General features: G+C 35.4%; 2 protein-coding genes across 2 annotated transcripts in view; one reads left to right on the plus strand and one right to left on the minus strand.

The window, feature by feature from the left end:
* The window catches only part of LOC140167512 (titin-like), a 281,497-nt gene that overhangs the window by 159,123 nt on the left and 97,667 nt on the right, over positions 1-24,707 (plus strand). Inside the window, exons 11-13 of the mRNA XM_072190818.1 lie at positions 7,057-7,113; positions 20,543-20,703; positions 23,241-23,327. Of these exons, the coding sequence (XP_072046919.1) occupies positions 7,057-7,113; positions 20,543-20,703; positions 23,241-23,327 (305 nt within the window). The remainder of the gene's footprint in view (positions 1-7,056; positions 7,114-20,542; positions 20,704-23,240; positions 23,328-24,707) is intronic.
* LOC140168706 (uncharacterized) lies at positions 17,580-20,510 on the minus strand. Its single transcript, XM_072192117.1, is given in 3 exon segments — positions 17,580-17,773; positions 17,924-18,043; positions 20,450-20,510. Coding segments are annotated over 3 exon segments (375 nt in total).

Below are 24,707 nucleotides of genomic sequence, written 5' to 3' on the forward strand. Positions count from 1 at the left end.
GAAATATATACGCCGCGCCCCCTATGGAAGACATGACCTTAAAGTCATAATGTACGATCTTATAATATGAATTTGGTTAATTTTTTTCAAACCTGATTTTGTGGCATATTTGTAATGTTTACACATGTCACAACTTGCACCTAAATGGAATCAGCCAAATTTGTTGTGTTTGTAGGTAAACAGAGCAAAGTTCGACATAAAGTCATAATTCAAGAAATTATGACTTTATGTCCCCATAGAACTGTGTGTTAAACGGCCAAAATAACAAGCAGTGTTTCTTTCACGCTACCTCGTTATTTCAGCTCAAAATGGACAGAAACCATTCCCGATCATTATTACTAGTATTATTTCAGCATTTTGAGTATATAATGACAAATTTAAAATTTGAAGGAAATCGTACATTAAGCCTTTAATCTTCCACACAGGGAGGATGTATTTCAAATGAAGTTATGTACCTGAATGCATGAATGGGTGACTCCATTAATTATGAAATCTACACCCCCTGTGTAGGAGATTAAGGTCGTGTCTTCCATGGGAGTGTGTATGGATGTCAACTGGAATTGTATTATGCCCAAACTGGATCTTTGGAAGTACCAGCAGTATTTTGAATGAAGACATCTCATGTGTCTATGTATGGAACTAAAAAAAGGAAAAGTGCTGTTTTCTTTTCAAATCAAGCATAGTCATCTAAGCATATTATAGCTGTCTATGGTATACATGTGTCAATATGGATTTGTCAGAGCATTAGCAGTGAAGATGTTGTAGGAGAGAATCTGGTTTCCCACAATGCTATGCTATAATTCCACTAAAATTATATAAATCCTTCGTCTACACTTCCTGTGTATTTGTGCTAAGTGCACATCATGTTGACACCACAGGGATTTGAACCCATGACTTCAAACTACTTCGCAATTATGTCTTAGACTGCTGCACAGCTCTGCACCAACATGCCCTACAGTGCCTTAAGTTACTTTACTCAAGCTCTTGAAAACCGCCACATTTGGATGAAAATTGGTGTTAAAATCAACTTTGGGTAAGTAATGCAGGCAAATGATTATGGGAAGGCATATAGACAACCTGCACTCATTCTTATGAGATGAGACAAGTAGAAAATTCTAGGACTAGGAAAATTGGAGAACTTTTATTTGCCGAATTTTTACTTTCACTCAGTTGCTGGATTTGATTTTATCTGAAGTACAACAGCTTTTCTGCTATAAAAGGCTCAAATTGTGGCTTGTTATAGATTTGTTTTTATTTGCTTCTGTAAAAAAATAAATGATTTAATATACACTTTATCGTAGGGTACCAGCACACTTCATCAATTTTTTCTGCAACCGTAGCACAGCTCCTTGTGGCACTAAGATTGTATTTATCCCATAACAGCTCCCCATTTCACCTGGGAGGAGTGAGCCAATCAAAGAAAAGTGTCTTTCCCATGTGCACAATATGTTGGCACTACAGGGGCTCGAACCCGTGAGCACAAGCTACCTCACAATTATGACTTAAAAGCCTTCACTACTGCACCATCGTGAGGTGCTACCTAAAGAGGTGATACTACACAGGTTTTGGTCTGTAGTGTATCTCTTCATTTCTGCACTGAAGTATCACTTAATGTCAAGGCAATTGTTTAGGCGACGCCTGTGACAGTTTGTGCCTCTGCTTCTAAAAAAATCACTCACAATTTTCTTACCTCAAGTGACATTTGATAACCTTTGGAAGGAGCAAATTTGATACAATTACAATTGATCAAATCTCTGCTATTGTCACTCAAATGACTGCATCTATAAAAAGATTGATATATATAGCAATCAAGTAATTGTTCTTTACTTTTGTTCTCTCTACCCCTAAGGTGAATTCAGGTATTAATTTCTTTTTCTGTTTATGACAAACAATGACCTTTAATAGCAAGAGAATTGCTTAATTTCCTATATTAGCACTCACAAACATAGTATGAGTGATGTCACAGGGTAGCTTTAATTCTAACAGTGTACCCGGAGGAAACATAGAGCCAGTGGTGTAGCCAGGTGAAGGGGGTGGGGGTGGGGGCAGCTGCTCAACCTGCATAAGTAGTCTTGCCCTCCTCTTGCTCCCCTCCCCCACCCCCCGAATGCTGGACACCCTGATGATATTTAAATGGCTACACCACTTGGTAGAGCTCAGTGCCTCAGGTTTTTGGCAAAAATCATAAAAAAACATTCGATAGATTTGAAGAACTTACAAATCAACACCCCTCAAAACCAACTACACCCAAAAAACGTTCCCCTTCCACTTCCACAGCTGTGCATCTCAATTTGAAATTTCCAGTTGTTTCATGACCGGGTAGGGTTCTTCAAACAAATTTATGGGGATGTGCCACACAGACTTTTGGATGCTAACTTTCTCTATACCTAATTTTTGCTGTTTTTGTCACCCATCAGTATACCAATTTTTTACAAAAAAAACACCCAAATTTGCTCTAATTGGGCACTTTTAGAGGCACTTTTGCCTAAATGCACCCAATTGGGCGCATTGGTCTCCGCTGAAAACCCACCCATCGATATACCAAAATTGCTGAAAAGGTACCCCAAAATCAAATACCTTCAACCAGGGAGAACCCCCTTCAGGTGACCAGGGGTTTTATGAAGGTTTCATTACTTAAATTGTTGTTCTTACTTTAAGATAGTGTCTGCTTTAAGGTTATAGATATTGTTTTTGTTGACTTGTTTTTATTTAGTCCAGGCAACCGTAAGTTGAAACTCCTTCTGATATAGGGCCTTCCTGTAAATTGAATACCTAGCCGTGATGTGAAACCTTTCATGAGACCTTTACATAGCATATGTGTTATGCATGTACAAGTAGGTAACCACATCACTTTCTAAATCATCTCACCTCCAGTTACAAAGTTCAATGGCACCCATTCAAATGTGATAGGTCAAGATATGACCTCATTTTGTGGAGTTGAGTTTTTGTACCCAATTAATTTAAATGTCATTCAGTTAATGTACAAGCATGTTGAGTTAAAGAACAGAGTCTGGACAGATTCACTTATTTCAGATCTGACTGAATGTGCAAACCCTTTTCTTCAGGCCCTTCTTCCTCTATGTGGTTAAACCTCTCAACGCAGGTGTTGACTGCAGATGACAAGTTTCAATTTTTCTTTACAAATTTCAGAATTGTACATTTCCATGACCATATTTGGAATCAGCATGAAAAATGCATTAAAATGAGTACAAACAAGCCTAGTATTGGTTCAGTGGTTCTTAAGATAGCTCTTGATATTTTGAGAAAATATTTTAAAAACTTGGTATTTTTATGTTGAAGGCTATAGCTAGCATGCAGAGCATTAAACTGAAGAACTGACAGATTGGCATATTGGGCTATTCCATATGAAATCCATACACCCTCTGTAGAAGACATGACTTTAATCTTCCACACAGGGAGTGTAGATTTTAAATGGAGTCATCCATTCATGTAATCCCATTAAAGTTCATACTCCCTGTGTGGAATATTAAGGTCATGTCTTCAACAGGGTGTGTATGGATTTCAACTGGAATAGCCCATTTCAGATCTTAGTGAATGTGCAAACCCTTTTCTTTGCCTTTCATGCCCTTCTTCTTCTCTATGTGGTTAAAGGATGTGTCAAATGTGTGTGATATTTAGATAACCCTTAAAGGTACCTGTGTTGATTTCACCTTACTGTGTATATTGAATACCTTAGTGCAAGATGTGTCAATGTCCATTAGCTGATTTCAGTCACATTCAAGTCTAATCTATCATGGTGTGTGGGTGGTTTGCTTAGTTGGTCTCGTTCCCCGGGGTCTCGTTTCACTGAAGTGTACTTTATTTGCTGTGTCTTGTCAGTTGTCAGAACATACAATGTGCGTCACTTATGTAATGTTTGAATTATACATAATGCAACAAATTTGCTCTGGCACTTCTTGCACTGAGATCTACTTTTCACACTCATGATGCAACAACTGTGCTTCTAAGGTACTATTTGCCCCCGGCTATTTGCCCTAAAAAATTGCCAAACCTTTAGTCCCCCTCCAAAAACAATGCATATGGTGGATATAGGTTTTGCTCATGATACCCATCATGAAAAAATGATATATACCTTCTCTGGGGTTGTCGCCCATGGATGTACTGAAGTTTTCAGGCATTTGCCTGACTTTAGACATTTTGCTTAGATCTTCCATGTGCAAAAGAATGAGGAATTTCACATTTTTAGGCAATGTTGAAGCAGTTTCAGGCATTTCTGACAAGGCTTGCTTTCATCCATGGTCGCAGGACTTTCACGATAGCCATGTGGATGTGCGTCAAAGTCACTAGACAATGGGCACTGACAGGCACTGGACTTTTTTGTGATAAGTGGACTTGCGCTATGGTCACGGGAAAGGGGCTGTGACTGAAATTTGAATGAAGACCTTTATGTGAAGTTTGTCAGCAAGTCTGAACAGACACCTTTAATATGAAGTTTGTCAGTAACTTGAAACAAACACCTTTAATGTGATAAAGAGTCATCTTCATCAACATGGTGCCTCTTCAGTATGTTGCCATGTTGGAACAACGCCATTTCTTGTGACGTATGTAGTATTTGAACCATGATCCTGCAGATGTTGTTTTTGTTTTGATCCGTTGTGAACTTTACTTACACTAGGATCCACAACATGCTCATCTATCAGGGCACAGTTCTTTAACCCCAATATATTTGTACATTCATTGAATATCCTTAGAAAATCTGGGTACAAAAACTCATACTCTGCAACTTGAGGTCAAATTTTGCTCTATGGGTGTTTAATTGAGGTTATTGAACTATGCCATTGGGATGAGGCCATTGTGGTCCATAGTCTTATTTCATGATGCTCATATCTGAATGATATCCTGACATCTTTCCATTTCCTTCAGGCTGAAGCTAAGATTAAATTTGTTGTGCATTTGTGTCAACAACACCATAGACTTAGGAACCGGGAGCTTGCGAGGGCTCAGCCCCTCAATAATTTTGATCTGGGGGCTCAGCCCCCCCCCCAATAAGTCCCGATAAAGTAAACAAAATGTGACCAGATACCGGGAAAATGGGTGTTTTTGACCTATTTTTTGCAAAATTTCTTGACACCAAGGGGGTAAACCCCCCTCAGGCACCCCTTCTCCTGGATGGGTCACCAAAATTTTTTGTTTGGTCAGCCCCCCAATGTTGAAAATCTTCATAAGCCAATGAATACTTTTACAATTCACAAATGTTAGAAAACTGGGAGAAGGGCCTTTAATTGGATGGTTTTACCGGTACTTCTCCAAAACATCAATAATGTGTTAACAGCCCTTCTTGCAGGTTATTTTAAGTCCTGTAAATATTTTCTTCTGAAACAATGTGCCTCTAAATGGTGTGAAGTTGAAAACTGACTATTCAAATATTTACAGTAACCTAATTTTGAAAAACTAGAGCAGGGCCCTTTAATTTCAGATCAATATTTAGTGGAACATTGTGGCCTCATTTGCCAGTAAGGGGCTAATCAATATTTATGAAGAGGGAATTGCGAATTTTTTTCACCACAAAATTTTTTTACCTAGATTCCCTCTCGTGCAGCCACAAAATGTTGAGTTTCCTCTTACTTATTTCCAATTTTTTACAATTAACATTTTTTGTTTCCCCTTTCTTCTTGAAAAAATATGTTCATTCCTCATTTTTGTAATATTTCTGACAGAGTGAATAGGAGAGTTATCCTTGATTTTTGTTCATTTAGCATTTTCTGTCCTTCCCTCCCTTTTACTGTGTTCTTCCTTAAATTCCCAAATCTCCTTGGCATAAATGTTGGTAGGTCCCTAACTTAGTATAGCTGACATTATCTCTTTGATACTACATTCATCTTAACACACTTTATGAATAATTCACCAATCAAACATTGTATGTCTAGCTTTTATATTTGGAAAATAAGAGTAAGGGTTTGGCCTATTTTTTCAACAGGTTGATCAAATTTATTGAAACATCTTAGTTTCTGAATTAAAATGTGTCTTCAAATGTGGTCCATAAATCTGCTGACTGTCTCACACCCCATGATCTTGATAGAGGAGTAAACTGCTGAAATGTGGGGTACATTGGGTTTATATACCTCTCAAGCTATTCAAAGGACTTTGAATAGCCTGAGAGGTATATAAACCCAATGTACCCCACATCCAGGGCTTACAGTTAACCTATATCTAATATTTTGTTTTGTTTTGTTAAATTGTCTTTTGGATGACACTTTTGTGCACTTCATGCTTATTTGCTTGAAGAATGTGTTATCTTTAATACATCTCTAGGGACTGATCAATATTAATTGGTTGAACCTGTATTCCTGTTTTTCCTACATAATCATGTCCTTTTCTTTTTCTAAAAAAACGGCCTCTTCTGAATGGCCCCATTTCCTACCCAGTATAACTATTGATCAGTCCCGCTACTTATAATTATGGGCTATTCCGGTTGAAATACATACACCCTTATGGAACACATGACTTTAAATCTCCCACACAGGGAGTGTGAACTTCAAATGGGGTTACCTGAGTTGGTGACTCCATTTGAAATCTACACCCCCTGTGTGGGAGATAAAGGGCATGTCTTCCATAGGGGGTGTATGTATTTCAACTGGACTACCCCATTGTCATATTTGAATATGTATCTACCCATGGGCGTGAGAGAGCTCTCACAAGCCCTGGGGCGTGAGAGAGCTCTCACCAGCCCTGGTGAATATAGCTTGCATGAAGTTACCTATTATGAACAAATCAGAACTTTAACCCTATGAGAACTACCTGTCTATTGGTCAAAAAGATGTTTTCATTATCAATTGGACCAATCAGCAACCTTGTTAGAATAATTTCACCACATAAAAAAATTGGAGTGAATTATTTGCAAAGTTCCAGTCTGATTGGTGATTAAAGTGAAGATATCATGTAATTGACCAATTAGAGGCATGCAATGTTAGATCAGCAGGTAGTGCTCAGGGGGTTAAGCAGGGTATCTTGAGTGTATGATGTGTATTATATTAAAGAAAAAGAAATACACTAAGGCTTCCAGTAATAACACTCATTTATGTGAATATTTCAAAGTATCGACAGACACAGCTAAAGAAAAAGAGAAGGAACCTCCGAAGGATGAAAAACAAGGTATATTGAGTGTCTGATGCCCTTTTAATATGCTGAATAATGCTGAGACTTAAACGTGTCGCTTACTGTGCCTTATGAATAACAAATGTGCTACATATACTTGCAAACTTGGCAAAAGTCAGTTTTTCTGTGAACATGGAACAGTGTTTCTAGAATATTCCAAAATAAGATAACTATCAAAATATTATTCTACTCTTTATTTCAAAACTAGAATTATTGGAAAATATGGTGGAAAAAGGATGTAAATTTTGATTTCATGATAAAAAGTAGGGTATTTGGATTGATAAATTTGTTTTGTCTATTTGTTGCTAGAAAAGTGTTTCTAGATTTTGTCTAGACTCAATAGTCCATTTCACAGAAACCTGATTTTTGCTCTATTTAGTACCATTTAGAAGCTTATTAATGTGATGTCCTAGCTATATATGTGTACTTCACAATGCTTAACATAACAGAAATCATAGAAGAGATTGAGACCATCGAGAGAACAGAAGAGAGAACAGAAGAGACGGTCGAGACAACAGAGAGGACAGAAGAAACCATTGAGACAACGCTTCAACGTGCAGAACCACGGGAACGGACAGAGGTCTCCATGGAACTACCACCTCAGGAGAGACCGGAAATTGAAATCAAATTTGATAAACCACCGCCACCTCCACCAGGTGCTCCACCAGAGGAGCCCAAGCCACAAGAGCCAACAACAGAGGAGGTTACAACTGTAAGAAGGCGCGTTAGAGAAACAACCTCACTATCCATGAAAGGTCCGCAAGAACGTCATTCTCGAGGGAGAAGTACGGCAACAATGGATGTCGAAGATACTCGCGAACCAGAACCAATTGAGATTGAAATGACAGTAGACAAACCACCAAGAGAACCAAGAGAAAAACCGAAGCCCAAAGAGCGCCCCGGAGAGACCCAAAGAGCATCTTGTGCCACCTATGTTTGTGAAACGACACGGACTGTAACTGTAAAAGAAGGCCTCCCAGCTGTATTTGAAGCTGAAGTGACAGGCGTACCTATGCCGGACGTAGTGTGGTTGAAAGATGGCGAAGTCATCGAAGATGCGCCGGAGTATAAAATCACATACCACGAGGGCGTGACTGTGTTGGAGCTCAACGAAGCTTTCCCGGAGGATACTGGAAAGATTGTGTGTAAGCGGAGAACCGTGCTGGCGTGGTGACGTGCACTGCGAAACTTAACGTGATTAGAGGTAGAGAAATCTTATGTCTATTATATGCATGGATATATTGCACATCTTGTCATTTAGCATGGCACCTGTGATTAGTAAGCATGGTAAGCACTATCCATGTATAAAATATGTTTCATATTCAGGGACATGATACATAATATGCAAAATCATTTATACCGTTAAAGCATGCACCAACAAGTCACATCCTGCACAAAGTTCCTAGTCAGAGAAACTTTATTTTTTGATGACCGTATAATATGTTTCAAGAAAATGTTGATTTCTTCTATGTAATATGCAAATCAGTTACACCTTCAAAGCATGCACCCATGAGTCCCATCCTGCACAAAGTTTCTAGTCAGATAAACTTTAATCATCGATGACTGTATATGTTTCAAGAAAATGTTAATTTCTTATACGTAATATGTAAATCAATTACACCTTCAAAGCATGCACCCATGAGTCCCATCCTGCACAAAGTTTCTAGTCAGATAAACTTTAATCATCGATGACTGTATATGTTTCAAGAAAATGTTAATTACTTATACGTAATATGCAAATCAGTTACACCTTCAAAGCATGCACCCATGAGTTACATCCTGCAAGACGTTTTTTAGTCAGATAAACTCTATTCATCGATGACCATATTATTTTTCACATGATATATTTCAAGAAAATTTTGATTTCTTATACGTAATATGTAAATCAAGTTTACAAAGCATGCACCTACGAGTCACATTCTGCACGAAGTTTCTAGTCAGATAAACTTTATTCATCCACAAATTATCCACCCACCTGCATGTGGATGTGCATGTGGACTGCTGAAAACAATGTCATCTTGCCTGCATGATCATCAATGAAAATGATGGGACATTTGTCAACAATATCTGCATGATCATCAAGCATGGGTTTGTCTTGAATGCATGGTATCAGCAACAAAAAGGATGCAAAGTTGGATAGTTGTCAACAATATCTGCATGGAAATCATCAAGCATCAGTTCCTCTTCTAATGCACTTCACCATAATTATCCTCATGGAATGCACCTATTTCCGAAATTAAGGAATACATATTATGTCAGCATGATGCAGTATTTGATCATTATAATCTATTTGTTGCATTAATATGCCTAAGATGTGTTAGTAGTTTGAGTAAAAGTGCTTAATTAATTGTTTACTGGAAAAATAATAACAGGGTAATGCCTGTCAGTATATCACCTTCGAATAATTATTGCCTGCCATGAAAAAATCACTTATTACCCTAAGTTCAAGCCTAATCTTAACCTTAATGCTAATTATGAGCCCAATGCTAATCCTAACTGGCCTAATGATAATCATGGGCCTACCTAACAAATCTGCTCTAAAACACAGAATGTGAAAGATAAGCTTAACTTAAATGAAACTAGTCAATGTTGCCTTAAGACTACCAGTGGCGTACCGTGGCCACCCCAACCCCAGGGGGCTGAAGAAAATTCAATTTTGCCGCCCCTTCCTCAACAGCCCGAAAAGGTTGACCCAATTTTTTTCTCGGTCGTTTGAAAACACATTTTGTCGATAGTACCATTTTTTCAAAAGTGAAGAGCAAATTTTATTTACCAATTCTTTTTGCCGCCCCTTCGCTTTTTGCCGCCCTGTTTTTGCCGCCTTCATTTTCGCCTCCCTGCTTTTACCCGGGCTATGGCGCTAAAGCCCCCCCAAAATATGCGCATGACTACACACCATGAAATATACCTGTTATATACACTGTATAATAAATATTCCTATTTTCAGAAAATTGCAAAAAGAAATTTTTCCAAATGAAATGACTTGCACAAATTCATGATGATATGTAAGCCTATTTTATACTTGTTGGGATGTAACTGAGAAAAGATCCACTCTTATTTTTGGATCTTTCCTCAAAAAGTTGACAAAGGAATGTAAGATTATTTTAATTGCAACTCGCTCGTTTCAAAATTCTTTTACCTACAATAATAATGCTATTAAAACAATTTCAAAAATTTGTTGTAATGTCTGAATTTAAGAGCAGTCCCAAACTTAATTCTTATCTAACATATTCATTCTAAAACACAGGATGAGGTAAGCTTTATTTTTTTCAAAAATTAATCTGAAAACAACCAAACCGACTGACAAATTTCCTACAAAGCACTTATTTAACCATGTCAAATGTGCCTTAAGTCATGGATTTTCTAGCCAAGTACCTGAAAATAACCCTACTTGAAATATCTGCTCTGCTTGTGATCCACTTACAAACACCCTCACATACAGCTGTATGTAAAGAACGCTGCATGCATAAGAATTAATTAATTACCTGGTCTGAAACCTCTCGTTATTAACACAATATTGAATATTTAATTGAATTTTCTTACTAAACTGCCATATATATTATACTGCAATCAGCCCTTTATAATTGAATTTCTATGCACCCAATGTTGGGTATTTTGTTAGCTGATACATGTTAATAGAGAGAGGGAGAATGAGTTGAATGTATCCCATGATGCAATGCTTTGCTTTATACATGATTGTACAGTACTTCGCTGTTTCTAAGATGGGGGTACTCTGCACTCAGTACAAACAACCATTCAGTGATGTGCTGCAAATATGGGTCTCTACATAAAAATTACCCCTTTTCTAGGTCAGGTTTGATATAAACATTTGTCATTTCTCAAATGTATTATAAATAAAAAAACCCTTTAAAAAGGGATGTACCGGGACAGGAATGATTTCATGTGAAGATTAAATAATCCTTCTGAAAGATGCTTGTAATGTGTAATATTTGACAGGCGAGACATGGTTTTAAAATGACAATTGTGATTCAAGGATGTACATCTAATTGATTGGCCTTGGTTGGATGCTTGCAATTAAGGGCTGGGGTATGAACGTTTGGACAGTATTTATTGTGGGACATTAGAGCACATCAGACATATCGAATTGCATTCTGAATATTTAGAATGTCATTCTGATATCAAATAATTTTGATTTTTGAAATTATAATTTAATACATATTTTATGGCAAATCATTAAAATTGATATTTTTGATATTTAACAGTACTTAAAGTAAACTTTATAAATCTGATGATTTATACTTAAAGTGTATGTAGGTGGGATGAAAAGCCGACGATCAATTGAAAATTTTGACCTTTAAAGATTGAAGATATGGATTTTTTCCCAAAACACCAAAAAAGATTAGGTCTTTTTGGGAAAAAAATCCATATCTTCAATATGAAAGGTCAAAATTTTCAATTGACCGTCGGCTTTTCCTCCCTGCTACATACACTTTAAGAATATGTCATTAGATTTATATAATTTACTTCGAGGACTGTTATATATCAAAAAATTTGAAAAATATCAAATTTTTATAATTTGTCATAAAATTTGTATTATATTGTGATTTTCAAAAAATGAAAATTATTTGATATCAGAAAGACATGCTTCAGATTCAGAATGCAATTCGATAGGTCTGAGGTGCTCTCATGTCCCACAAAAATACTGTCAAAACGCAATAAACGCCATTTTAGATCCCTTAAACATATGGGGTAATCTCTGATAATTATGTGATATTGTTGGCTGGCAAAATAGGGAGATTTTGGATGGTGGGAAGTACTGGTTGATTGGTGGTAGGGCCTATTGGTGAAAAGGATTAGTTGACGCTAATTCACATGTCCTCCTACTCAAATATTATTATCACCAGGTTCGGATGGCATGAGTAGGAAGCAGACACTGTTAGGGTACAAACACCCCTACACATATACCCCCGGGCATATACCCCACATACATGGATTGCTAAATGGTCTTGTGGCCTAAAAAAACAACCGACGTTCGCACCTTAGGGCCTATATTATAGATTAATTCATTCATAGCTCTTTTTGTTTTTGAGAATTTAAGCATACAAAGTAACAAGCAAAATTTCGAGAAATATCATTTTTCGAAAACTTAACCCAAAAATAGCACCTTTAAAGCCACACTGTGAATGTAAAAAGTGGTAGGGTATTCTAAAAGATAGCCAATATTCTAAGTAACAAAATTCAATCATTACTTAGGACCTATGCCCTAAGCTTCATTCTAGTTGTGACATATTTGTCATCATAAAAATAGACCCAAATATTTGAAGGTGATGTGTGCATCAATAGCTTTTGGTCATCATCGTGTTACCAGGAAATGTACATATTTCCAATATTCAGTGATCTTGCTTATTTATTAATAGGCCTACAGGTCTTCGATGTGAGGGATTCAACTTTTACCATGTTTACTGCATGTTGCATGGTCAAACATGTTACATGTAGTTGAAAATTATCCAACACATAGGCCTATTAAGATAACAGACCACCACAGACAGACCACTAGGAACATGAATAGAGTAAGATGTGTAAATTAAATATGTCATCATAACTCAGCAGGTAGCTCTCACCAGAGATATTGGATCACATACCATACAACACACTGAGATACTGAACTCACACAAAGCATGTATGGTACCCGTGTGTCTGCCCACATGATCCCATAGCCTGCCAAGATAAGTGTTCTAGTGAAGAGAACCAGCAAAACTTCCTAGTCTAGATTCAGAAAAATTATTTTCCTAAAACATATACCTATTTTACCTTACCATGCAAAATCAACACAATATTTCTGATATCCGTTCAACCACATAGTTATATGTTTACACATTACAAGCATAAAACATCATAAAAACAACTTGATTCAGGTACGTGCTTTCTTCATGAATTTCTGTTTCATACATAGCCTAGAAACAGCAATTTTTTATATCCAACTAATAAGTACCGCGGCCAGCTTTGCTGGCCCCGGTACAAAAAAGACCCCAATTTTATCTAACTGGAACCCAACTTTTAAAAACTTTTGTGAAATTGTCCAATTTGGCCAAAAATCTGGGCCTCAAGTGTAAAAATGGGTCAAATTTTCTTGGAAAATTGGTATAGATATGGGACCACTTTCAGATCTTGGATGGACAGCCATAACCAAACCAAAACAAACAACCAGGGTTACAAGAATGCTTTGGTTTTATATCTTGCAAAAGGGTCAAAAATTTTCTGAGGATTCCTTTTAAAAGCCAAACAAATATCAATATTAATTGGTCCATCCTCTTTCCCAAACTATTTTTTTACTTATATTTCAAACAAATTATGAAAAAAAAAACACATTTTAATTTCTTAATCAAAATGCATCATGGGATATGTAAATATTTCCTCCACTAATGAAAAGCTACTTGATGTCATAGTTAGCACTTATCTTCATATTTAACATGCCATTGCCGATGTGTGCACCGTTGTCCGTATGATGTAACACTTTGCCTGCATGAAATTGACTTAAATTTGATTTTGTGAGTTGATTTTTATTTTATTTTGCTCAGTTTATTGTAATATTTTTATTATTTTGAAGTTTGTGTAGTAATGGAGATGAGTGTAATGTTTAGAATAGGGCATAGAGTGAGTATGGTTTGTTTGTTAACAATAGTGCAAAATGTTGTGTACATATAATAAACATAAATTGGACTTAACAAGTGACTTTTTATTATTTTTTGTTTCATTAAGTTAACTTTAATTTAGTCCCTGTGATTATTTAGTATTTTAGTTTAATTGTAAAATAGTAATTAGATATAAAGAGTAAGAGTTATTAAATTGTTAAGTTTATTTTAAAAAATGTCACGATGCTCAGCATAAAAAGCATTTACAAAATTAACTGGTTAGAAAGAAATATTACTAGAAATCAGTGTAAAAAGACCTATTTTGGAATAGCTAGATCATTTAAGATAATCAAATACCATAATTCTATATCATACTTCAGACCACATAGAGTATAGCATATTAAGCATTTGCCCTATTCTAGTCAATGCAGATTATACATACTTAAACTTCCTGTGCGGTGAGTTCTTTATTAGATTTTTCTTGTATACCTGGCGGTAACACATTGCCCACACACTTTTTTGTTCACTAATGAAGCTGAAAAAAGGAAGAAAAATAGCTGAAGGATTTAGCAATAAGAGTACTTTTTCTCCAGATAATTTTCAAACTATGATATTAGATTTTAAAAGCATAATACAAAGCATTAGTTTCACAACATTGTTGACTTTGACTACATGTCTAAAAGTGTGGTTACAAAACTGAAACAAAATATTTGTTACAAAAACAGCAAAAAATATTATTTTCATTTTACCATAATGTTAGTTTTGCCTCATTCATGAATTGTTATTTGATGATTGTTATTTTAGAGGTTTCTGAGATTTTTTAAATCAGAAAATTTACAAAAAAAATCATCATTTGTTTTTGCATATTTGTAAAAAGAATGGATGCACTAACATACACATACACTTACAAAGCTGAACAAAATATTTGTTACAAAAACAGCAAAAAATATTATTTTCAATATATCATAATGTTAGTTTTTCCTCATTCATGAATTGTTATTTGATAATTGTTATTTTAGAAGTTTCTGAGATTTCTTAAATCAGGAAATTTAAAAAAAATCCATCATTTGTTTTTGCATATTTGTAAAAAGAATGGATGCACCACCCTGCATATGATATACAAAACATGGCAGAATAAGGTAAAAATATCACATGTTGGTTAATGTTTTGGGAGTTTGTCTATACAGACAATGATATTAGCTACATACAAATTGAATGAAACTTCTTGATATAGCCTAATCAATACTGCCATTTTCTTTTATTTTGCCAATTTTTTGTTCATATGGAAAAATTGTATTGACTTTTCCTTCGCTTATAAGCCAAGTGTAATTTTTCTATTTTTAACACTTTCTCTTTTATGATCACTGATAGAGCCTTTAATAAAAGACAACTAAACCAAAGAAAAATAACAACAACTAAAACAAAGACAATTTTAACAAGCTATGAGATTGCTTTCTGTTCAATTCCTTTATTTGGCATTTGCACAAACTTCTAAACTTAAACCATTGGGTGTGAAATACATATTATTTGCAATATACTTGTGTCTTTATACAGGTGTAACAAAAGAGGTGTTAACCTTCATAGGACAAATTTTTAAAACCAACTCTGAAATGTCAAATGTTTATCCTTTTTAACACTCTTTCATTGATCTTGATTTGCATTAAGATTGCTATATAGAAAGCTAAATAGTAAAGAAATCACTTAAGTGGTGCGCATAAGGTCTCAAAATCACTTAAACTCAAATATTTTTCACTTTTTAGAGTCAACAATGCCACACTCTTCTCTAATTAAGTTGAGAACAGATTTTCATCTCGGTGACATTTGTTTTTCTCCGAGCTATTTAATAGCGGGAAATGTACTTTTGCAAGAATCTTAGTTCTAAGGGTAATCTACCAGGGGTAATTCACACATAAGAATAAAACCGTATCATTGTAGATCAATGTACATCATTGTGATATTTCTATGGACTGTATTAATACTATTATGTCTAAACAGTGATATTCACCTGGCGGGCTCAAATAAATTTTGGTAGTTAAGTCATGTGCCGCCAGATCTCTGGCTCCAGACCAAGTTTGAGGACATAAAACAAGGTCTCCGGAACCAAAATGGGGCTTTGTTCCATACTTGATCTGAAATTCATCAGTATCACAACGATGTAGATTTGGCATCCCATGTGAATCACCCCCTTACGTACTTTTCAGTATGTCAATTTATCTTGAACTTCTCCGCTGATCTATTTCTAGCGGAAATATTTCAGTTGTGACCTATTTACGAGAAGGTTAAATTATTTCAGCTTTAAGCTATTTTGAAACATTAATGATGCTTTCAAATGGCACCCTGCATGCCTAATGGAATCGAAACGTTGAGCTGCAATCTTCAAGTTCATTAAGAAATGCTACACTCTATTTATTTGTATCATTTGCATCAATTGCAGTTTCGCAGATGTTACTTTCCTATAAATAAACATTTGAAATTAATAACATATAAATTTGTGATAACAAAATCGATTTCAATGAAAGTTCTAGCTTTACTATGCACTCAAAGAGTTTGAAAACATTTATTTGTATCATTTGCATCAATTTCAGTTTCGCAGATGTTACTTTCCTATAAATAAACATTTGAAATTAATAACAAATAAATTTTTGATAACAAAATCGATTTAAATGAAAGTTCTAGCTTTACTATTGCACAGAGTATGAAAATGGCATTGATGGAAAAGAAATTTAGGGTATGATTGGAAATATGATACTAAAATTTAATATTTTTTTCATTCTAAAACTCTTTTGTATGCTGTGAGTTTTACACACACACCCTTCAATTTTTGTTAGGTTTAAATTTTCGCATTTTTCATGATTAATTCCAGAACCACAAATTTAAAAGTTCACAAAAGTTTTTTTGAACCATAAATGTGCTATTCTAGTTGAAATCCATACACCCCTATGGAAGACATGACCTTAATCTCCCACACAGGGAGTGTGAATTTCAAATTGAGTCACCCATTCAGGTAACCACATTTGAAGTTCACACTCTTCGTGTGGAATATTAAGGTCATGTCTTTCACAGGGGGTGTATGGATATAAACTGGAATAACCTAATACAAGAAATTGCCCAAAACACTTAAAGTCACAAAAAAATTTTACCGCTAAAATATCCCATACACTGCTAAAATATCATGCTAATCATGTACAGTATCATGCAATCTATTTATTAAAAATTATGCAATGAATGTTTGAATAACATCATGTAACTCCTAGCAAAGGTGTATGTCCTTTAAACTCCCTCAGTGATAAAATAAAATATTATTTTTAGGAACCTGTCTTTCCTAAGTCCTTAAGCAGTGACCTTTTATTATTATAGCCTTAGCTTCACCATGGATTTATCAAGTAATTTTAGCCTTTGTTGGTTTGCCTGTGGCTTAATCCTTTATAGCAGATTTTAATCTTAGAACGTAGGGCTATTTCACTTCTCGATCTCTTCCCTTTTTCTATTAACACCTTCTTCTATCTTCTCTTACCCTGTTTGTGTCATCCATCCTTACATCTTCGTTATATCATTTTCATCTTTTCTAATTTCATTACTCGTTCTTTCCCCCTGTTTACTTGATCACATCGGCTCTTCTCTTTTTCCATTTTCTACTCGACTCTGTCATTCACATATATCCCCTTTCTATAAAAAGTGTTTTTTCTCTTCCTTGGTCATTGGCTCTCCATCAATCTTCTCATTCTTTCTCTTTTTTTATCTCTCCCTCTCGTTCACAGTTTTTCTTTTTAAGTGGGTTTTCTTCTTCCTTTTTTTCTTTGTACTTGTCACTGTCTCTCTATCAATCTCCTCCACCCTCTCTTTTTCATCTCTCTCTTCACATTTCCCATTTTAAGTGGTTTCTTCTTCTTTTTTTTTTGTCACTGTCTCTCTATCAATCTTCTCCTTCTGTCTCTCTTTTTCATCTCTTCTCCCCCTCCCTCTCTCTTCCTCTCTCTCATTCATTTTCCCTTTCTCAATGTGCCTTTCTTTCTCTCTTGCTCCATCTCTCCCTGCCTCTCTCTTTGGCTCCTTCTTTTCTTCCTATCTCTTCCTCCCTCTTAACTGCTCTCTTTCTCTCTCTCTCCCTCTCTCTTTTCTTCTCTCTCATTAATTTTCATCATTCTTAATCATGTTAATGTCCCGGCATAATGTGCCTTTCTTTCTTGCTCACTTTATCTCTCCCTGCCACTATCTTTGACTCTTTCTTTTCTCCCATTATCTTTCTACCTCCTCTCTCTCACCCTCCTTCTCCACTTCATTTCTGGCATTCTCATCAATTTCACTGCACTTAGGAATCGATTTGCCTTGAATTTCTGATTAGAATAAGGGACTTCAAATATACAATTCTCAGAACTTTAATCCCCCTATAAAGTAAAAACAAATGACTTTTTCATGCATATTGAGCTATGCTTGCAAGCACTGTAGAGAGTAATTTTCCTAAATAAATTTATTTTGCATTTTGAAATATTGACATTTGAAATTTCATTATGAATTCTGAAATGTTCATCAGTTCATAATTAACTTTTTTATTTTGTGTTGAATTTTAAATTACTTTTCATAGATGTTTTGTTCATTTAGGAGTCTGTCATCTTCAAGTGCTAAGATTGTGATTTTCTGTGAATTTTGAAATGTTAAGTTATTCGTAGATTGTTATTAAAAGAATTATTTTCAATATTAGGCTATTCCAGTTGAAATCCATACACCCTCTATAGTCCATTTTGTGTTGAATTTGACATTTCAAAAAAAAATCCTCAAATCCCAAAAGCTGGGTCGGTCACGTCCGTAGAACAGGGTTTTTTCTGTTGCCTAACCAAGGTTTTGTACATAACTCATAGTCTTTGACACTAACATGGCTAACATTATCTGCCTGTGCATGCAACCTTTCGTTCTATATTTATCACATATTCTGTTATCATTACACGCCCAAAATAATTTGCTACGCATCATATTATTGGTCATTGATTTTGTGTTATTAGGTTATGTGCTTACGGCTGTGGTCGGCTGGCCGTGACCCAGCTTAACACTGGTAGCAACTCATCATTCTACAGACATAGATGCCACATATCAATGTCAAGTGTAATGTGATGATCTTGTCATGAAACATTCAACTTTCAGAATTGTCTCAAAATAATTTGAGAAAAAGTCTTATGATTCAAGAAATAAAGTGGAAAGTGTGTTTGTTTCAGTAGATCAGTCAGTGGTGGGGGGCATTGGGGGACATGTGAATTTCAGGGGGGAGGGGGGGCAAAATCAACACATTTTGCTCAAAATTGCCCCAAAAAGTGGAATATTTCCTAATTTTTGGTTGGGGGTATCCATCCACATGCCCCCCTGGCCCCACCACTGAGATCAGTACTAGAAGGTTCAGTGCTCTTGAGGTTCATTTAACAAATTCTTAATACACCACAAGCACTTATCCAAATACTAAATGATCAAACTTGAACATGAGACGTTGCTACCTAAAACTAATTTTAATGTTTGAGTTTATCAACTGCTGCATGCAAGTACCCTACCCAACATACACTGGGTATGAGGATGAGGTTTTAGAATCACAAGTTCAACATGGTGCTACATATATAGATTGAGGTATATATGAATTTTGCCCTTTAGGGATGAGTGTAAATAGTCATGTTAAGTTTAGCCTTTAGGTAATCTATCCATCCACCTGTGTATAACATTTCAGTTTCCATGCATGGATAGGTATATAAGTACATCACCAACGCACAGTGAACTTTACCTGGCTGAACCAAATTTTGATTTTATATTTTTTCACATTTTTGTTGAAAAATTGGATCTAATTTATTCAAAGAAGTCTATTTCTTATTAAAATTAGAACAAACATTAGTAACAAATAATAAAAATTCAATATGTTTACCATTTTCAAGCATTTTAAAATTTTTATATAATTTTCCATAATTGGTATAATAATTGGTGGTTTTATTGATGAAATTGATTTTTAAATCACATTAAACTATTGATTTCATATTTTATAAAAAATTATTAGATTTGGGATTTAATTATGTGAAATTTTACAGTGCACAAAAATATAAACTTATTTCTGGCTCGTGTCAAAGCCAGCTGACGGCAAAACATATGAACAAATCCAACCTAGGTTGCTTCTACCTGGCTGTATCTGTCACACAATGCATGCCTAGTGGGCCTATCTCTGTACACAGTATGGTCATTGGGTGAATAGCAGCCGTTCAAATGCTACTTACACACACATATGGCTCAGCTAAGAGAAGTGTAACCAGTCATACGCGCACGCACGCAGGCAGTCAGGCACGGCACTCATCATTCAATTGGCAAATTCATCACATACCTCTATATGTTCGTTAGAATTTGGAATTCGATCACCTTGTGGGGCTGTTAGCTGTGATGAGACTTAACCTAGCATGCTTAGATACACATCACACAGATGACATTCAGCATTTGAACAGACTAGATGTAGGATAGAGTTAGGCTATTGGTCATCAGCCAGCCTGTTTTTCTCCTCCACTGCCTGCACTGAGAGGTGTTCCAGGCTGTCATGCATGGTTTATATTGTGTGGCAACCATCTGGATACTATGTAGACAAACTTCTCTTACCACAATGGGATATAGTTGGGATTGTACTAACTACTGACAAAGTTACATCATGGAATATGTTACAGTAACATTAAGGATGTTGTTTATAGTGTTGTTACCATGGTGATGTCCTCCTTAAGTTTGGAGGTTACCTTCACCATCTATAAGCCACCGTTTTCTTGAGAAAGGCTTTATATTGGTATCACTAATCATGGTGAGGTATATTATCATCTTCATCTTAACAGTGGAGGAGGAAACGGAGGAGGAGATCGAAACAGAGGTGGAGGTCGTGACCAAGCGCACTGTGACACAGATGACGGTTACCCAGGAGGTACCAGAAGAGGTTGTTGTAGAGGAGGAAGCACCAACCAAGGTGGAGGTCATTGCTGAAGAAACAACACCTGAGGTAAATAAAATGATATAATTGTAGGTTATCCTATACACTTAATGTTCAACCCCTTAACCAAACTTTTATGCTAATCTTCAGCCTATAACTTGATGATGATAATGACAATGATGATGTTGATGGTGATGATGGTGATTGGTGACAATGATGATGAGGATCATAATACTAATACTAATCATCATCATCATCATCATCTAATCATCATCATCATCATCATCATCATCATCATCGTCATCGTCATCGTCGTCGTCGTCGTCGTCATCATCATCATAATCATAACAACAAGACCAATAATAATGATAAAAATAAACAACACAATGTTGTATGTGCCTTTAATCACTCTTCCAATCAGGTGTATGAATGTCAAAATATAAAACATTGACCTTTGGTATACATAATTTCAAGTTGGCCTACATCAATAAACATGAGACATTCAGGTTCATGGCAGAAGGGATCAATAAAACGTGCTATCGTGTTAATATTATATTACTTTCAAAACGTGCTATCGTTGTGTTAATATTATGTTACTTTCAAAACACATCCCATTTGTTGTGACGCGGTGTAGACTCTATGCAAACACATCATAATGGATTATGATTTGAAATGCTATACCTGCATGGGCATATATCCAAGTTGGATGTGGGATGCATACATATAAGACAGTATTCCACCTCTCATCTCAGGAGTGGTGCAGTCAGGTGTTCGGGGTGGGTGGGTGGGGTGATCTGACTTTCATGGGGGGGGGGATTAATAAAAAATGAGGCAAAAATGTTTAAAAAATCTAAAAATCATGATGGCCAGCATCCACAGAGGTGAAAGCAGGAGGATCCTTACCCCTTCCTTGGCTATGCCCCATTCAACATATCCTATCCTATTATCCTTAGGTATGCCATGGGCATGACCAGGATGACACATTGCTGGGAGGAGGGGAGACTGGGAGGGAGGGTGCTTAATCTTTATTGCTCAAAGCAGCCAAAATTGAAAACTTGGGGGAGGAACAGCCAACTACCACTGAATCCACAAACCCTGGATTTTTATAAAAAGTTAATTGCATTTAAATAATATTGAATCAGCTAAAAACATGTTGCTAAAGATTTTATTTTTCAAATATGTTTTATGAAGTGGTTCAGACAGTTTCATGAAGTAAAAGAAACTGTAAATTTATTATTTATACCTGGAAACACACTTTTGTGTTTTCAGTATATGCCAGACATTCCTTTTTTGATGCCATTCAAATGGAAGTTATTCATTATTCTTTTATGGAAATAAGTGTATTATCCCTGAAATAATACCCTGTCAAGGGTGAAGAATTAAGAAGGTTTGATAATAATACCTTATTATGTTTGTGACCTGAACTGAACCAAAGACTCTTATGTTGGCCATGATGATATTGATATGCTTAGATTACAGCAAAAATTGAAAACCAAAAAGGGCAACATTTTCTTTTTAAAGCCTTGAAAGAGCCAAAAAGGGCAACATTTTCTTTTAAATTTATTATTATTGTTGTTGTTGTTGTTGTTGTTGTTGTTGTTGTTGTTGTTGTTGTTGTTGTTGTTGTTGTTTTTTATTATTATTATTATTATTATTATTATTATTATTATTATTATTATTATTATTATTATTATTATTATTATTATTACTATTATTATTATTATTATTGCTGTTTGTTGTTGTTATCAATTGTCTTAGTCACCCTGTTTACACAAGAGAAAAAGTGGTATTTCGTTTTTGACTTAGTCACTATTGCATTCAGTGCGTGCCAAGTACAAACTACAAGTGTAGTGTAAATAGGTATAGTCGCTATTCAATTACAACTACAAATGGTGTTTATGAGCATCATTAAGTCAAGTTTAACTAAACTATCACTATAGAATTGCATCTTTTACTCGGATAAACAGTCAGTCAAATTGACCTGATTCAGTAATTGACAGCCCCACTTTTTCCTACCAAAATGAAGATTTTGGCATCAGAAGAAAGTTCATAGTTTTCTCACAATCCCAGTGAAATTTTAGGCCCAAATTATATTCCGTTTTGATGTTATGAATGATAAAGTGATAGCCTCATCCCCAATTGTGGTATACCACACATACTGTTCTATGGGCCATTGTGAAGCACATTTTGACTTTTGATATCAAAATGGCTAGTGCATGCAATTTACTTCAAAACTTGGAAACTGGATTGTTTTGGGACAGGCCTCAATGTGAGGTACAAAACACAATACAAACAAATCCAACCACCTACCTTGAATATTTGAACATTTAATGAACACATATTCAAATATTCAACAGAAGTGTTATAATATTAACATTTGAACACATTAAAAATAATGTGAACTATAGTGTTACAAATTTGTTTATATCAATGTTAAGTTTAAGTGTTGTCATTTTAATGGAATAATTTGTTAATAAATGTGTTAAGGGTCAAAATGGTTAACACACTGTAATTTTGGGGATTAGCTTTTGAATTCCAGGTATGCAAATTTTTGTGTTGTGATCAAAGGTTTAAACCACTAAACTACACTGTAATTTACTCTTCAGGGTCCACAAGTGGAAACCGTGACAACAGAAGAAACAACTGTGGAAACCAAGGTTACTGAGGAAGTAGTTACTACTGAAGATGTCAAAGTAAGTCAAGATGATTTAATCTCAGTTTACCCAATTTTGTTTCATAAAAAAATTCAAAATCTGTCATGTACCCTCAACTTAACCTAGCCTTCAACATAACTCTAACTTTAATACATCTTGAACCTACTTCAAGTACCGGAATGCTATTAGAGTAGGACTCAGCCCCCTTACATTTGGTGGTGGGCTTGGATACCCTTCAGCCCCCAATAATTAAGGGTGAAGTAAACAAAATGTGATCAAATACTGGAAAAAATTGTGTTTTTGACCTATTCTTTTACTCCAAGGGGGGTTTCCTCCTCGGTCATCTACAAAATTTAGTATGGTCAGGTCCCTCATGTTGAAAATTGTCCTAAGCTACTGTACTTAGTACCATTATACAAAATGAAATTGTTCAGTTCTTTATTACACTATCACACACACACACAAATGAAATAGTATGAATGGATAAGTTTACCATGTGAAGCTTAAAAAATTAGAAAATGAAATGCAAAACGAAACAAGAAAAGAACAAATAAAGATATGTCAGGTTTCATTGCATGAGCAAACACACTATCTGTTCAGTGAATAGTTTGCATTTTGATAAGGCAAAAAAAATAAAGGTTTGTCTCAAAGCTCACGAGTGGTTTTAAAACAAATGCGAAATGCAATTTTTTTTATGGTATTTTGAGAAAAAGAATCTGATTTTCACCAAATTTTTCCATAAAAATTACAAAAATGTTTTGGCCCAAGTATATTTTAGACTATTAAAATAGTTTCAGTACATATATCTGTGGTGTTGCATCTGTGATATTTAATTAAATTGTGTGAATTACATGTGTGCAGTCAATATATTCACGATCCATCTCAATCCAATTAAATACTAAATCCTCCTACTTATATTGAAATGAGTTTAATTGAAAAAGTGATTATTAAAAACCTGATCAGTACCTGATTATTAGGTTAACTATACAGGGCAAATCACTCCCTGAAGGGTTTGCACATTATGATTATATTTGCTATCTGGAGAGTGACTCTCCAGATGTACTGACATTGCTTACCCCATGCCCCCGCACGCACTCCACGTTTCATGTCGGAATGCATCCTTTTCTTAGAATTTCAGTAATTTGTATTTCAATTCTAATATCATGACTTTTTCATGTGACATGTTTTCAAAATTTCTTCCATCATCACGGTACTCTTTTACTCACATGAAATGTACCAACAGGTTGGAATAACCAAATTTTGAGAATTGATGATATGGGGAGTTGGAGTAATCAGTGACAGCACTCTTGCCCTCCAGTTTGCCACTCCCCCCTCCCACTTTTAAGGCAAAAATCACAAATTTAGAACAATTCCCTTTTTGCGGCAATTTTGTGCAAAATTTGTTGATTTTGAAACCCC

This window comes from Amphiura filiformis, chromosome 13, assembly GCF_039555335.1.
Source record: "Amphiura filiformis chromosome 13, Afil_fr2py, whole genome shotgun sequence".
Lineage (NCBI taxonomy): Eukaryota > Metazoa > Echinodermata > Ophiuroidea > Amphilepidida > Amphiuridae > Amphiura > Amphiura filiformis.